The following is a 15952-nucleotide window of genomic DNA, read 5'->3' on the forward strand; positions in this document are numbered from 1 at the left end:
TGTCCATAGAAATATAATCAATAGAGCAGATATAGCCAGACCTATTGGCTTCAATGGGGATGCATGTTCTAGTGATTCTATTTCTATGATTCTGTCACCCTCTTTGGAATTGGACTGATTTATGTTGTGCCACTGCCTGGTTATGGCAAATAAAACATAGGTAGGGAAAATACAGTACCAGTCAAAAGTTTGGACACACCTACTCATTCAAGGGTTTTTCTTTTCTTTTTACTATTCTCTACATTGTAGAATAATAGCGAAGACATCAAAACTATGAAATATAACACATGGAATCATGTAGTAACCGAAAAACCAAATAGTAGCCACCCTTTGCCTTGATGACAGCTTTGCACACTCTTGGCATTCTCTCAACCAGCTTCATGAGGTAATCACCTGGAATGCATTTCAATTAACAGGTGTGCCTTGTTAAAAGTAAATTTGTGGAATTTCTTAACTTCTTAATGCATTTGAGCCAATCACTTGTGTTGTGACAAGGTAGGGGTGGTATAGGGAAGATAGTCCTATTTGGTAAAATACCAAGTCCATATTATGGCAAGAACGGCTCAAATAAGCAAAGAGAAACGACAGTCCATAATTACTTTAAGACATGAAGGTCAGTCAATCCGGAAAAGTTCAAGTTCAAGTTTCTTCAAGTGCAGTCGCAAAAACCATCAAGCGCTATGATGAAACTGGCTCTCATGAGGACCGCCACAGGAAAGGAAGACCCAGAGTTACCTGTGCTGCAGAGGATAAGTTCATTAGAGTTATCAGCCTCAGAAATTGCAGCCCAAATAAATGCTTCATAGAGTTCAAGTAACAGACACATCTCAACATCAGCTGTTCAGAGGAGACTGAGTGAATCAGGCCTTCATGGTCAAATTGCAGCGAAGAAACCACTACTAAAGGACACCAATAAGAAGAAGAGACTTGCTTGGGCAAAGAAACATGAGCAATGGACATTAAACCGGTGGAAATCTGTCCTTTGGTCTGATGAGTCCAAATTTGAGATTTTTGGCACCACCCGCCATGGCTTTGTGAGACTCAGAGTAGGTTAACGGATGATCTCCACATCTGTGGTTCCCACCGTGAAGCATGGAGGAGGAGGTGTGGGGGTGTTTTTCTGGTGACACTGTTAGTGATTTATTTAGAATTCAAGGCACACTTACAGTGGGGAGAACAAGTATTTGATACACTGCCGATTTTGCAGGTTTTCCTACTTACAAAGCATGTAGAGGTCTGTAATTTTTATCATAGGTACACTTCAACTGTGAGAGAATAAAATGCAAATTAATTACTTAAAAATCATACAATGTGATTTTCTGGATTTTTGTTTTAGATTCCGTCTCACAGTTGAAGTGTACCTATGATAGAAATTACAGACCTCTACATGCTTTGTAAGTAAGAAAACCTGCAAAATTGGCAGTGTATCAAATACTTGTTCTCCCCACTGTAATTGATGAAGATCTGCATCAGATGACCTGGCCTCCACAATCACCTGGCCTCAACCCAATTGAGATGGTTTGACATGAGTTGGACCACAGAATGAAGAACAAGCAGCCAACAAGTGCTCAGCATATGTGGGAACTCCTTCAAACCTGTTGGAAAAGCATTCCAGGTGAAGCGGTTGAGAGAATGCCAAGAGTGTGCAAAGCTGTCATCAAGGCAAAGGGTGGCAACTTTGAAGAATCAAAATATAAAATATATTTTGATTTGTTTACCACTTTTTTGGTTACTAATGTTACATGATTCCATATGTGTTATTTTGATGTCTTTACTATTTTTCTACAATGTAGAAAATAGTAAAAATAAAGAAAACCCCTTTAATGAGTAGGTGTGTCCAAACTGTTGACTGGTACTGTAGCTGTGGGGGTTTAACTACATACTGTCAAACTGATTGGGCTATTTTATCTCTGATCTGATGAATCCTGTGGGAGATTGATAGACAATGGGGTTTTCTGAGATGCGTTAGTGTTTCTCTGACACTCGATGCTGTGTGAAGCCTATCTGCAGATGTTTTGAATGTTTGCTGTCAACTGATTCATCATGGACTCAGGATCTGTGGGTAGTAGATAATTCATGCTCGTCCATGAAAACATCTTGTGGGAATCCACGCTAACAGATATTTCCTCTGGCGGTGATCTAATCCTTTACTTCACCCTCTCTCTCTCTCCTCTATTTCACCCTCATTTCACTCTCGCTCTCTCTCATTTCACTCTCGCTCTCTCTCATTTCACTCTCTCTCATTTCTCTCTCTCTCATTTCACTCTCTCTCATTTCTCTCTCTCTCTCTCTCTCTCTCTCTCTCTCTCTCTCTCTCTCTCTCTCTCTCTCTCTCTCTCTCTCTCTCTCTCTCTCTCTCTCTCTCTCTCTCTCTCTCTCTCTCTCTCTCTCTCTCTCTCTCTCTCTCTCTCTCTCTCTCTCTCTCTCTCTCTCTCTCTCTCTCTCTCTCCAACCACCATTTTACCTTCTCTCTCTGTCTCTTTCCTCTATTTCACCCTTTCTCCCACCTCTATTTTGCACAGCAAGTGCTGTAGTGTAGGCCTGCCTGCCTCCCTGCTTTCTTCAACAGTGAAGAAGCGACTCCAGGATGCTGGCCTTCTAGGCAGAGCTGCAAAGAAAAAGCCATATCTCAGACTGGCCAATAAAAACAAAAGATTAAGATGGTGCAAAAGAACACAGACACTTAACAGAGGAACTCTGCCTAGAAGGCCAGCATCCCGGAGTAGCGTCTTCACTGTTGACGTCGAGACTGGTGTTTTGCGGGTACTATTTAATGAAGCTGCCAGTTGAGGACTTGTGAGGCGTCTGTTTCTCAAACTAGACACTCTAATGTACTTGTCCTCTTGCTCGGTTGTGCACCGGGGCCTCCCACTCCTCTTTCTATTCTGGTTAGAGCCAGTTTGCGCTGTTCTGTGAAGGGAGTAGAACACAGCGTTGTATGAGATCTTCAGTTTCTTGGCAATTTCTCGCATGGAATAGCTTTCATTTCTCAGAACAAGAATAGACTGATGATTTTCAGAAGAAAGGTCTTTGTGTCTGGCCGTTTTGAGCCTGTAATCGAACCCACAAATGCTGATGCTCCAGATACTCAACTAGTCTAAAGAAGGCCAGTTTTATTGCTTCTTTAATCAGATCAACAGTTTTCAGCTGTGCTAACATAATTGCAAAAGGGTTTTCTAATGACCAATTAGCCTTTTAAAATTATAAACTTGGATTAGCTAACACAACGTCCCGTTGAAACACAGGAGGGATGGTTGCTGATAATGGGCCTCTGTACGCCTATGTAGATATTCCATAAAAAAACAGACGTTTCCAGCTACAATAGTCATTTACGACATTAACAATGTCTACATTGTATTTCTGATCAATTTTATGTTATTTTAATTTTAATGGACAAAAAATTAGCTTTTCTTTCAAAAACAAGGACATTTCTAAGTAACCCCAAACCTTTGAACGGTAGTGTATATTTCAGAATGACATTCCTGTCCTTGCTTGGGTTCAGATTGTGTCAATCCCCTTTTCTTAAACCTTTTTCAACTGCCACAGTTTCACCTAAGAAATATTTAGTCGTAAAACAAATACTTACCCAAATACTTACTGCTTTTGGATATGTACACATTTTATGATGGTTTTGGTATTTTTTAAATTTAATTTTAGATACCTATTTAGAATATTCTTGCACTGGGAATAAATATATGTTATAGTTTTCTTTTTTGGAATAGGAACACAAACCACAAAGCAGAGCCAATCCTAAACTGCATGAAAACACCTGTGCATTGCTGTTAGTAATTACAAATCCGCATAAATAAGATACAGTTATGCTACTCATGTATCCCCTTGTTAAATTAAACACTTCCAATTTGCCAAAACCATTAATGGGAGTAACATTTACCTGCTGTGTAAATGTGAAGCCACCCAGTCTGTAGCCTCACAGTCTTCACTCCACCCTTCTAGCTTCTCTGAACGTCTTGGAAAGAGCCAACTCAAAACAGAGTTTTGTAACTCTTTATGGATGGCCCCCTCTAGTTATATATTAGTTATATATTTCTCCGGCTCAAGAGTCATTAAGTCAGTAAGTAAGGCATAATTACCTGACCCTCTATTGTCTTGAAAACCCACCTATTGTCTTTCATGTTTCATTATGAGTTAATGCAACATAATAGCTTGCTTTGAGTGTTCGAATAACTCAGCCTTACTATGAGTGATCTCTCTCTTGTTCCTGCAGCAACCGTTGGTGCGTCTGCGAGGTGGCGCCATCGTAGGGGAAGGTCGTGTGGAGGTGCTGAAGAATGGCGAGTGGGGAACCATCTGTGATGATAACTGGAGCCTGCTGTCAGCCACAGTGGTGTGTCGAGAACTGGGCTTCGGGAGTGCCAAGGAGGCCCTGTCTGGTGGTCGGCTTGGACAGGGTAGGGATTAGAACTCAGTCCTACTTATAACAACAGTGCCATTCACAATACTACATCTGGACAAGTACATGATGGGCAGGCCAACATATTGGTCAGTCTTGCAGTTGACTTGGCTGAAGATGAAGTTGACTATTTGAATATTTCATCTGTGTAGAAGGCCTTGGATAGATTAACAAGATACATATTTCTTATTACAGAAGTAATCAAAATCGGACTGACTGAGGTCAAGGAGGTTTTTCTGGTCTCTTCTTTTCGAGCAGTAGTATGAGAAATATTGGGTTTGATTCACAGTTATCAATCAACAGTCATAACTGCACAAAGCTTGAGTACCAATAGGATAACCACTTGAATTCCTGAAATATAAAGAAAAATGAACAGCTCAGTTGTGTAGTGTTGAGCTACATCTGCGCACCAAATGTTACAAAGGGAACATGTCCAAAAGTCTGTAATACTATCCCTTCTTTGCGGACTCTTTAAGCCCCACACTAATTCACCTTGACTTGAACAATAGGAACTCCCCTGGAGGACCGGAACTTGCTGGGATATTGAAATGTAATATATTCATAAAGCTTCACAGAGTAGGAGCGTTGATTTAGGATCAGTTTGGCTTTTCAGATCATAATGACTAAGATAACATGGAAAAGGGGGACCTGTTCCTAGATCAGCATTCCTACTCTGACGCTTTCTGAATAAAGGCCCAGAGTCACAGTGAGACGAACAATGCAAGCCCATACTTGCTATATTCCAGTACTGTAATTGGAAGGCTGTATTGGAGAGAAATACTATATTTAAAGAGTACATAATGTATCAACTCCCTTATCAGTTTGGAAGGCCTCGCCTTCCCCTCGAGGGACATGGGCCATGCCCGAAAGAGGACCTGCACTTTATTGACCAGTTTCCCTAATTATGGGGTGCATTCCTGTAAGTCCTGGTTTGTGGGTGTGACTGTAAAATGTCCTCTAACTCACAGTGTTACCTACGGGGATATTGGTTTCCATGGTGTTTCTTCTTTTACTGTATGAGCCAAATGGAGGGCTTAACCAATAACTGAGGCACAGAGGCATGTACCCCCCCCCCCCCCCCCCCCCTCATACTGTATATGTATCACTGACTCTCTTCTAGTCAAAACTATGTAGTCAGCAGATCTGCATGTAGGTTACAGTCACTGTGTGTTTAAATAATTTACCTGTTTTGAGTGAGATTGAAGTGTCTGATGTGCTGAAGTAGATGGTATATTTTCTTGTTACTGTGTTTCTCATAATATACCCCTATAACAGGGTTGAAAAGAATTGCACACTGCTGTTTTCCAAATAGGTACAGCTATTAATCGTTTCATCTTCAAACTAGTCCACCCAGGCTTGAGACTGGAAAGGAGTAGTACATTCCAGGATAATGGCACATTATGGAACATGGAAACAGCAGACAGAGGCTGTCTCAAATGGCACCCTATTCCCCCACGTAATGCACTACTTTTGACCAGAGCCCTATGTTGCGTCTGGTCAAAAGTAGTGCACTGTATAGGGTGCCTTTTTGGGACGCAGATAGCAAGAATTCTGGACTGGTTGTTCCTTTTGGAAAAATCATAATTTCCAACATGATTTACTGTCAAGGAGGAAAGAACACTGTCCCCGTAACTAAGGCTTCCAGGAAAATAAGTCACAGATAGAAGTTCTATCATGGAACACAGATAAAAACATAATGTAACGAGGTTGTGAACTGACACACTGAATCTCTGACTTAGGTTTTCTATGGTTCCATTTATTCCCTGTTAACATGCTCCATTATGAATTAGACAGATGAATGTAATTAGACAGAATGTGCTAAATGTGTTGTAAATGCAACCTAACCCTACTCGGCCCAGCTCTTACCAGTATTCTTCCTCTGTTCCTGTTTCCCAGGTATGGGCCCAGTCCATATGAATGAGGTGAAGTGCTCTGGGTTTGAGAAGTCCGTCACAGAGTGTTTCTTCAACAAGGAGTCTTTGGGCTGTAGCCATGAGGAAGATGCAGCCGTCACGTGTAACGTCCCAGCCATGGGCTTCCAGGAGAGGGTGAGGGCTCAACTTGATAAACCATAAATCATCAACAATAAACATTATTCTTCTTTTTTTTGTCTCAAAGTCATTGGTTGATGAATAATGATGTAGAATCTTATAGTATTCCTATTGCTCCATGTGTGATAGTAGCTAAAGATCTCTCCCGTGTTGTGTCTCTCTCTGTGCAGCTGCGTCTGAGTGGGGGGCGTAACCCATACGAGGGGCGCGTGGAGGCGTTGGTGGAGGGGAACGGCTCCTTGGTGTGGGGCACGGTGTGCAGTGATGGCTGGGGAACCATGGAGGCTATGGTGGTATGCAGACAGCTAGGCCTGGGCTTCGCCAGTAATGCCTTCCAGGTGAGAAACATTTCTTTCTTTATTTAACCGTTATTTATACAGGTAAGTCAATTAAGAACAAATTCCTGCTTTGAAGACTTGTCCAAACATGCAGCAGGTCTCTCAGACAGTTACAGGACAGTTACACATTCATATTTAATTAATGGATGGAATAGGAGGCCTCTCTTACGTGTATGATCTACAGACATACAGGTTGTAGCAGGCAAAACAATGACTGCTGTTTACAGTGCGTAAAAGTTTGGGCCCTAAGGGAAAAAAGGTTAATGTGTTTCTATCCTATTCCAGACTATGACATAACAGAGGTGGAAGTGGTAATTCAGGGGTGAAGTATCTTGGAGTGTTACAGGCAGAGGGTAGATAAGATTACTGTTCTTAGAAGGGCTAGTTCCAGAACTGTGTGTCAAAATAAGATCACTCAACTACCCACCAGACACAGAATCAAATAAAAATCTGCTTTGATTAAGTGCAAAATGCTCCCGTGTTGTTCGTTATAGTCTCGTATAATTAGAGGAATCATTGATACTTTAATGATGTTCCTTGGCTCCTTGATGTTTTATTGACACCACCAACCTCACAAACTGTACCGACTGCTCTGAGCAGAGTCACATCAGACTGGGAAGATATTGAAGTGTGGGTCTTCACTCTGTGAAAGGTGTGTTTTTAGTAGTTTGGTTGGAATTAGATTTTGGAATTTAAAAAATTCTGTGTACTGACAATTATAATCGCCAAGGAGGTAATATTTATGGCTGTTGTGAGTCTAAACTTTCCATTATCTTTTTTACGTCAATGCCATTCCAAATTAGGGCCTCCAGTCAGTGCTGTAAATCTAAATGTGTTAGTGTGTGTCTGTGTGTGTCTGTAGTTGCCATGGGTGAAATATACAGTAACTCTCACTGATGTAGGACTGGGAACTCTTTATGTGAACTGTTTCTGTAAACTGTTTCCACCTGCAAAGCAGTAAGGAGACCTTCCAGTCAGACAGAAGAGTATTTGTTGGAGCAAATGGATTTTACAAGACTGCTTGTCGCTCTGGATAAGAGCGTCTGCTAAATGACTTAAATGTTAATGTTAAATGATAACAGTAATAGTTGGTTTGGAAAATATCTGTAAACCTTGGAGTAGTAGAAATTATATCGCTTTCAAACCAGAGATTTATGAGTGGAAATTGCAATGTTGGGATAATGTGTTATTGTAGGCTGTCTAGTTTACCTCGAAGCAGAGGAATGACTACTGAATAACAACATAATAAAACAGCTTAATATGAATACATTTAAAGCTTATCTATTTCATAGAGTGTAGGTTGTTTTAATATTTGTGATGGCTACACTACAAGGATATCTATGGGCAGGGGTGTCATGCACCCAAAATATCTGAGGGTGCACAAAGTACGTGAGGATGGCTGGGGGGGGGGTGGTCCGGAGGGGGGCTAGGCCCCCCGTAGGGAAGATGGACAATTTATAATTTTTCAGCTTTAGTCGGCACTTTAGAGCTATAACCATTATGCTTGATTCCAAATATATATATTTCTGCATATCTAAGCATACATCTTGAGCTGGCTGTATCTTCCTGACTGGTGATTCTTTTTTTTATTAAAGAAACTAAATATGATTCTATGCCTCTGGGAAAAAGATTGAAAGGAATGTGAGTCTTATTCAGTACATTTAATTATTGCTTGCTTTTCTAAAGTCTACCAACCATGCCAGCAGGCATGCCAGCTAAGATAATTAGACAAGCTAGCTACTCTAACTTGATGATAGTCTGAAATGGCTTCTTGGTAGCTAGTTATGAGGTAGTAGTGACACAGCTGATAGTGACTCTACTACCTTATTGGGAACCTAACTGGGCTAGCTAAAGCCAAATTCATAATTGCTAGGTTGCTAGTAGTATTACAGAGAAACAACATCAACGAAATCTTTTAATATATTCACTACCGTTCAAAAGTTTGGGGTCACTTAGAAATGTTCTTGTTTTTGAAAGAAAAGCACATTTTTTTGTCCATTAAAATAACATAAAATCGATCAGAAATACAGTGTAGACATTGTTAATGTTGTAAATTACTATTGTAGCTGGTTCCGGCATATTAATTTAATGGAATATCTACATAGGCGTACAGAGGCCCATTATCAGCAACCATCACTCCTGTGTTTCAATGGCACGTTGTGTTAGCTAATCCAAGTTTATAATTTAAAAGGGTAATTGATCATTAAAAAACCCATAGCTGAAAACTGTCGATCTGATTAAATAAGCAATAAAACTGGCCTTCTTTAGACTAGTTGGGTATCTGGAGCATCAGCATTTGTGGGTTCGATTACAGGCTCAAAATGGCCAGAAACAAAGAACTTTCTTCTGAAACTCATCAGTCTATTATTGTACTGAGAAATGAAGGCTATTCCATGCGAGAAATTGCCAAGAAACTGAAGATCTCGTACAACGCTAACCAGAAATAGAAAGATTGGGAGGCCCCGGTGCACAACTGCACAAGAGGACAAGTACATTAGAGTGTCTAGTTTGAGAAACAGACACCTCACAAGTCCTCAACTGGCAGCTTCATTAAATAGTACCTGCAAAACACCAATCTCAACATCAACAGTGAAGAGGCGACTCCGGGATGCTGACCTTCTATATATACAGTACTAGTCAAAAGTTTGGACACACCTACTCATCCCAGAGTTTTTCTTTATTTTTTACTATTTTCTACATTGTAGAATAATAGTGAAGACTACAAAACTATGAAATAACACATATGGAATCATGTAGGAACCAAAAAAGTGTTAAACTAATCAAAATATATATTATATTTGAGATTCTTCAAAGTAGCCACCATTTGCCTTGATGGCAGCTTTGCACACTCTTGGTATTCTCTCAACCAGCTTAATGAATTAGTCACCTGGAATGCATTTAAATTAACAGGTGCGCCTTGTTAAAAGTTAATTTGTGGGATTTCTTAACTTCTTAATGTGTTTGAGCCAATCAGTTGTGTTGTGACAAAGTATACATAAGATAGCCCTATTTGGTAAAAGACCAAGTCCATATTATGGCAAGAACAGCTCAAATATGTGAAGAGAAACGACACGTCCATCATTACCTGAAGACATGAAGGTCAGTCAATGCTGAACATTTCAAGAACTTTGAAAGTTTCTTCAAGTACAGTCGCAAAAACCATCAAGTGCTATGATGAAACTGGCTCTCATGAGGACCGCCACAGGAAAGGAAGCCCCAGAGGTACCTCTGCTGCAGAGGATAAGTTCATTAGAGTTAACTGCACCTCAGATTTCAAGCCAAATAAATGCTTCAAGTAACAGACACATTTCAACATCAACTGTTCAGAGGAGACTGTGTGAATCAGGCCTTCGTGGTATAATTGCTGCAAAGAAACCACTACTAAAGGTGACTAATAATAAGAAGAGACTTTCTTGGGCCAAGAAACATGAGCAATGGACATTAGACCGGTGGAAATCTGTCCTTTGGCCTGATAAGTCCAGATCTGCGATTTTTGGTTTCAACCGCTATGTCTTTGTGAGACGCAGAGTAGGTGAACAGATGATATCTGCATGTATGGTTCCAACCGTGAAGCGTGGAGGAGGAGTTGTGATGGTGTGGGTGTGCTTTGCTGGTGACACTGTCTGTGATTTATTTAGAATTCAAGGCACACTTAACCAGCATGGCTACCACAGCATTTTGTAGCGTTATGCCATCCAATATAGTTTCCGTTTAGTGGGACTATCATTTGTTTTTCAATATTTTTTAAAAACTTTTACCCCTTTTCTCCCCAATTTCGTGGTATCCAATTGGTAGTTACATTCCTGTCTCATCGTGGCAACTCCCGTACGAACTCGGGAGAGGCGAAGGTCGAGAGCCATGCGTCCTCCGAAACACGACCCAACCAAGCCGCACTGCTTCTTGACACAATACCTGCTTAACCCGGTAGCCAATCACACCAATGTGTCGAAGGAAACACCGTACACCTGGCGACTTTGTCAGAGTGCATGCGCCTGGCCCGCCACAGGAGTTTCTAGAGCGTGATGGGACAAGGACATCCCTGCCGGCCAAACCCTCCCCTAACCCGAACAACGCTGGGCCAAATGTGCGCCGCCCCATGGGTCTCCCGGTCACGGCCGGCTGCGACAGAGCCTGGACTCGAATCAGGATCTCTAGTGGCACAGCTAGCAACTGCAATGCAGTACCTTAGACCACTGTGCCACTCGGGATGCCCCATAATTTGTTTTTCAAAAGGACAATGACCCAAAGCACACCTCCAGGCTGTGTAAGAGCTATTTGACCATGAAGGAGAGTGATGGAGTGCTGCCTCCCCAATCACCCGACCTCAACCCAAATGAGCTGGTTTGGTATGAGTTGGACCGCAGAGTGAAGGAAAAGCAGCCAACAAGTGCTCAGCATATGTGGGAACTCCTTCAAGACTGTTTGAAAAGCATTCCAGGTGAAGCTGGTTGAGAGAATGCCAAGAGTGTGCAAAGCTGTCATCAAGGCACTTTTTTGGTTTCTACATGATTCCATATGTGTTATTTCATAGTGTTGATGTCTTCACTGTTATTCTATAATGTAGAAAATAGTAAAAATAAAGCAAAACCATTGAATGAGTAGGTGTGTCCAAACTTTTGACTAGTACTGTATATACTGAACAATGATATAAATGCAACATGCAGCAATTTAAAATATTTGACTGAGTTACAGTTCATATAAGGGAATCCGGTCAATTTAAATACATTCATTAGGCCCTGATCTATTGATTTCACATGATTGGGAATACAGATATGCGTCTGTTGGTCAGAGATACCTTTAGAAATATGGGCCTCACAATGGGCCTCAGGATCTCGTCATAGTATCTCTGTGCATTCAAATTGTCATCAATAAAAGGAAATTGTGTTCGTTGTCCGTAGCTTATGCCTGCCCATACCATAACCCCACCACCACCATGGGGCACTCTTCGCAAATAGCTCACCCACTCGACGCCATACACGTGGTCTGCGGTTGTGAAGCCGGTTGGACGTACTGCCAAATTCTCTGAAACAACATTGGAGGCGGCTTATGGTAGAGAAATGAACATGCAATTATCTGGCAACAGCTCTGGTGGACATTCCTGCAGTCAACATGCCAATTGCACACTCCCTCAAAACTTGAGACTGTCGCATTGTGTTGTGTGACAAAACTGCACATTTGTGCTGGGGCCTTTTATTGTCTCCAGGACAAGGTGCACCTGTGTAATTATCATGCTGTTTAATCAGCTTCTTGATATGCCACACCTCTCAGGTGGATGGATTATCTTGGCAAAGGAGAAATGCTCACTAACCGGGATGTAAACTAATTTGTGCACACAATTTGAGAGAAATACGTCTGTTGTGCATATGAACATTTTCTGGGATCTTTCATTTCAGCTCATGAAACATGGGACCAACACATGTTGCGTGTATATTTTTTGTTCAGTGTATAAGGGATCATAGCTTTCACCAGGATTTACCTGGTCAGTCATGGAAGGATCAGGTGTCCTTCAATTTTAGTACACTCAGTATAATAATATATATATAATATAAACAGTATCAATTAAACAGGACATCTGTGCCCCCGATGGGCATGACGCCTCTGTCTGAGGGACAAAATAAAGTAATAGTGACACTACTAAATATAGCTAGAGAGATAATGAACAGGCTACCCCCTCTTGTGGTTAGTAGAAAAATAGTTTTGCTTATATTTGTTGCTATTCCCATTGAATCCATTGTGAATGTGAATCCTACCAGTACATTGTTCTAACCCCATTATACAGTGCATTCTGAGAATATTCATACCCCTTCCCTTTTTCCACATTTTGTTACGTTACAGCCTTATTCTAAAATGGATTCAATTGTTTTTCCCCCCTCATCAATCTACACACAATATCCCATAATGACGAAGCAAAAACAGGTTTTTAGAAATGTCTGCAAATGTATATAAAAAATTTGAATTAATTAAATATCACATTTACATAAATATTCAGACTCCTTATTGAAGCACCTTTGGCAGCGATTACAGCTGCGAGACTTCTTGGGTATGGCGCTACAAGCTTGGCACACCTGTATTTGGAGTTTCTCCCATTCTTCTCTGCAGATCCTCTCAAGCTCTGTCAGGTTGGATCGGGAGCGTCGCTGCACAGCTTTTTTCAGGTCTCTCCAGAGATGTTCGATCTGGTTCTAGTCCGGGCTCTGGCTGGGCCACTTAAGGACATTCAGAGACTTGTCCCGAAGCCACTCCTGCTTTGTCTTCGCTGTGTGCTTAGGGTTGTTGTCCTGTTGGAAGGTAAAACTTCGCCCCAGTCTGAGGTCCTGAGCACTCTGGAGCAGGTTTTCATCAAGGATCTCTCTGTACTTTGCTCCGTTCATCTTCCCCAGACCCTGCCGCTGAAAAACATCCTCACAGCATGTTCACCGTAGGGATGGTGCTTCACCGTAAAGATGGTGCCAGGTTTCTTCCAGACGTGACACTTGGCATTCAGTCCAAAGAGTTCAATCTTGATTTCTGCAGACCAGAGAATCTTGGTCTGAGAGTCCTTTAGGTGCCTTTTGACAAACTCCAAGCGGGCTGTCATGTGCCTTTTACTGAGGAGTGGCTTCTGTCTGGCCACTCTACCATAAAGGCCTGATTGGTGGAGTGCTGCAGGGATAGTTGTCCTTCTGGAAGGTTCTCCCATCTCCACAGAGGAACCCTGGAGCTCTGTCAGGGTGACTATCGGGTTCTTGGTCACCTCCCTGACCAAGGACATTCTCCTCCAATTTTTCAGTTTGGACGGTCGGTCAGTTCTAGGAAGATTCTTGGTGGTTCCAAACTTCTTCCATTTAAGAATGATGGATGCCACTGTGTTCTTGGGGACCTTCAATGCTGCAGAAATGTTTTGGTACCCTTCCCCTTTTTCTCTACACGATCCTGTCTACGGAGAATTCCTTCGACCTCATGTCTTGGTTTTTGCTTTGACATGCACTGTCAACTGTGTGACCTTATATAGACAGGTGTGTGCCTTTCCAAATCATGGCCAATCAATTGGATTTACCACAGGTGGACTCCAATCAAGTTGTAGAAACATCTCAAGGATGATCAATGGAAACAGGATGCACCTGAGCTCAATTTTGAGTCTCACAGCAAAGGGTCTGAATACTTATGTAAATAAGGTATTTCTGTTTTTTATACATTTACAAAAATGTCCAAAAACCTGTTTTTCGCTTTCATTAAGTGGTATTGTGTGTAGATTGATAAGAAAAAACATTTACTTTAATACATTTTAGAGTTAGGCTGTAATGTAACAACATTTGGAAAAATTTAAGGGGTCTGAATACTTTCTGAAGGCACTGTATAATGATAAAATGTAATAATACAATTGCATAACAAACACATAACCTAGGACAAATTCTCTGTCTGATAAAAAACATCCCTGATCTCTGTCATGTTGTGTCCCTGTCCTTTAGGAGACGTGGTACTGGCCTGGAGAGGTGAGTGCTGACCCTGTGGTGATGAGTGGGGTGAGATGTTCTGGTACGGAGATGTCCCTATCCCAATGCCTGCACCACGGAGCTCACGTCACCTGTCCTAAAGGAGGAGGACGCAACGCCGCCGGAGTCTCCTGCTCAGAGAGTAAGGGACTTGTTACACTAACAAAATATGTGAAGGAATATCTACCTTTCTTCAACATCAGATTCACTACTATCTTTATAATTAGCCTTTGATGTGGTGTGGCCAAAACCTCATTCATGCTGCATAAGAGCACTCCTATTGCCTTTCCCTCTCAGTAGTCAACCAGTACTAGATGCCTTGCAGCTTTCCCTGTCAGTAGTCTACCAGTACTAGATGCCTTGCAGCTTTCCCTGTCAGTAGTCTACCAGTACTAGATGCCCTGCAGCTTTCCCTGTCAGTAGTCTACCAGTACTAGATGCCTTGCAGCTTTCCCTGTCAGTAGTCTACCAGTACTAGATGCCCTGCAGCTTTCCCTGTCAGTAGTCTACCAGTACTAGATGCCTTGCAGCTTTCCCTCTCAGTAGTCTACCAGTACTAGATGCCTTGCAGCTTTCCCTGTCAGTAGTCTACCAGTACTAGATGCCTTGCAGCTTTCCCTGTCAGTAGTCAACCAGTACTAGATGCCTTGCAGCTTTCCCTGTCAGTAGTCTACCAGTACTAGATGCCTTGCAGCTTTCCCTGTCAGTAGTCTACCAGTACTAGATGCCCTGCAGCTTTCCCTGTCAGTAGTCTACCAGTGCTAGATGCCCTGCAGCTTTCCCTGTCAGTAGTCTACCAGTACTAGATGCCCTGCAGCTTTCCCTGTCAGTAGTCTACCAGTACTAGATGCCCTGCAGCTTTCCCTGTCAGTAGTCTACCAGTACTAGATGCCTTGCAGCTTTCCCTGTCAGTAGTCTACCAGTACTAGATGCCTTGCAGCTTTCCCTATCAGTAGTCTACCAGTATTAGATGCCCTGCAGCTTTCCCTCTCAGTAGTCTACCAGTACTAGATGCCTTGCAGCTTTCCCTGTCAGTAGTCTACCAGTACTAGATGCCTTGCAGCTTTCCCTGTCAGTAGTCTACCAGTACTAGATGCCCTGCAGCTTTCCCTGTCAGTAGTCTACCAGTACTAGATGCCCTGCAGCTTTCCCTGTCAGTAGTCTACCAGTACTAGATGCCTTGCAGCTTTCCCTCTCAGTAGTCAACCAGTACTAGATGCCCTGCAGCTTTCCCTGTCAGTAGTCTACCAGTACTAGATGCCTTGCAGCTTTCCCTCTCAGTAGTCTACCAGTACTAGATGCCTTGCAGCTTTCCCTCTCAGTAGTCTACCAGTACTAGATGCCTTGCAGCTTTCCCTCTCAGTAGTCAACCAGTACTAGATGCCTTGCAGCTTTCCCTCTCAGTAGTCTACCAGTACTAGATGCCTTGCAGCTTTCCCTGTCAGTAGTCTACCAGTACTAGATGCCCTGCAGCTTTCCCTCTCAGTAGTCTACCAGTACTAGATGCCTTGCAGCTTTCCCTGTCAGTAGTCTACCAGTACTAGATGCCCTGCAGCTTTCCCTCTCAGTAGTCTACCAGTACTAGATGCCCTGCAGCTTTCCCTGTCAGTAGTCTACCAGTACTAGATGCCTTGCAGCTTTCCCTCTCAGTAGTCTACCAGTACTAGATGCCTTGCAGCT

The 15952-nt window shown here is 42.2% G+C and overlaps 1 protein-coding gene across 1 annotated transcript in view; it reads left to right on the forward strand.

Annotated features, from left to right (window-relative positions):
• Positions 1 to 15952, forward strand: part of LOC139545144 (lysyl oxidase homolog 2B) — a 49843-nt gene that overhangs the window by 27677 nt on the left and 6214 nt on the right. The window contains exons 6-9 of the mRNA XM_071352583.1: positions 4226 to 4409; positions 6308 to 6459; positions 6633 to 6800; positions 14249 to 14414. Of these exons, the coding sequence (XP_071208684.1) occupies positions 4226 to 4409; positions 6308 to 6459; positions 6633 to 6800; positions 14249 to 14414 (670 nt within the window). The remainder of the gene's footprint in view (positions 1 to 4225; positions 4410 to 6307; positions 6460 to 6632; positions 6801 to 14248; positions 14415 to 15952) is intronic.

This window comes from Salvelinus alpinus, chromosome 19 (assembly GCF_045679555.1).
Source record: "Salvelinus alpinus chromosome 19, SLU_Salpinus.1, whole genome shotgun sequence".
In the NCBI taxonomy this organism is placed as follows: domain Eukaryota; kingdom Metazoa; phylum Chordata; class Actinopteri; order Salmoniformes; family Salmonidae; genus Salvelinus; species Salvelinus alpinus.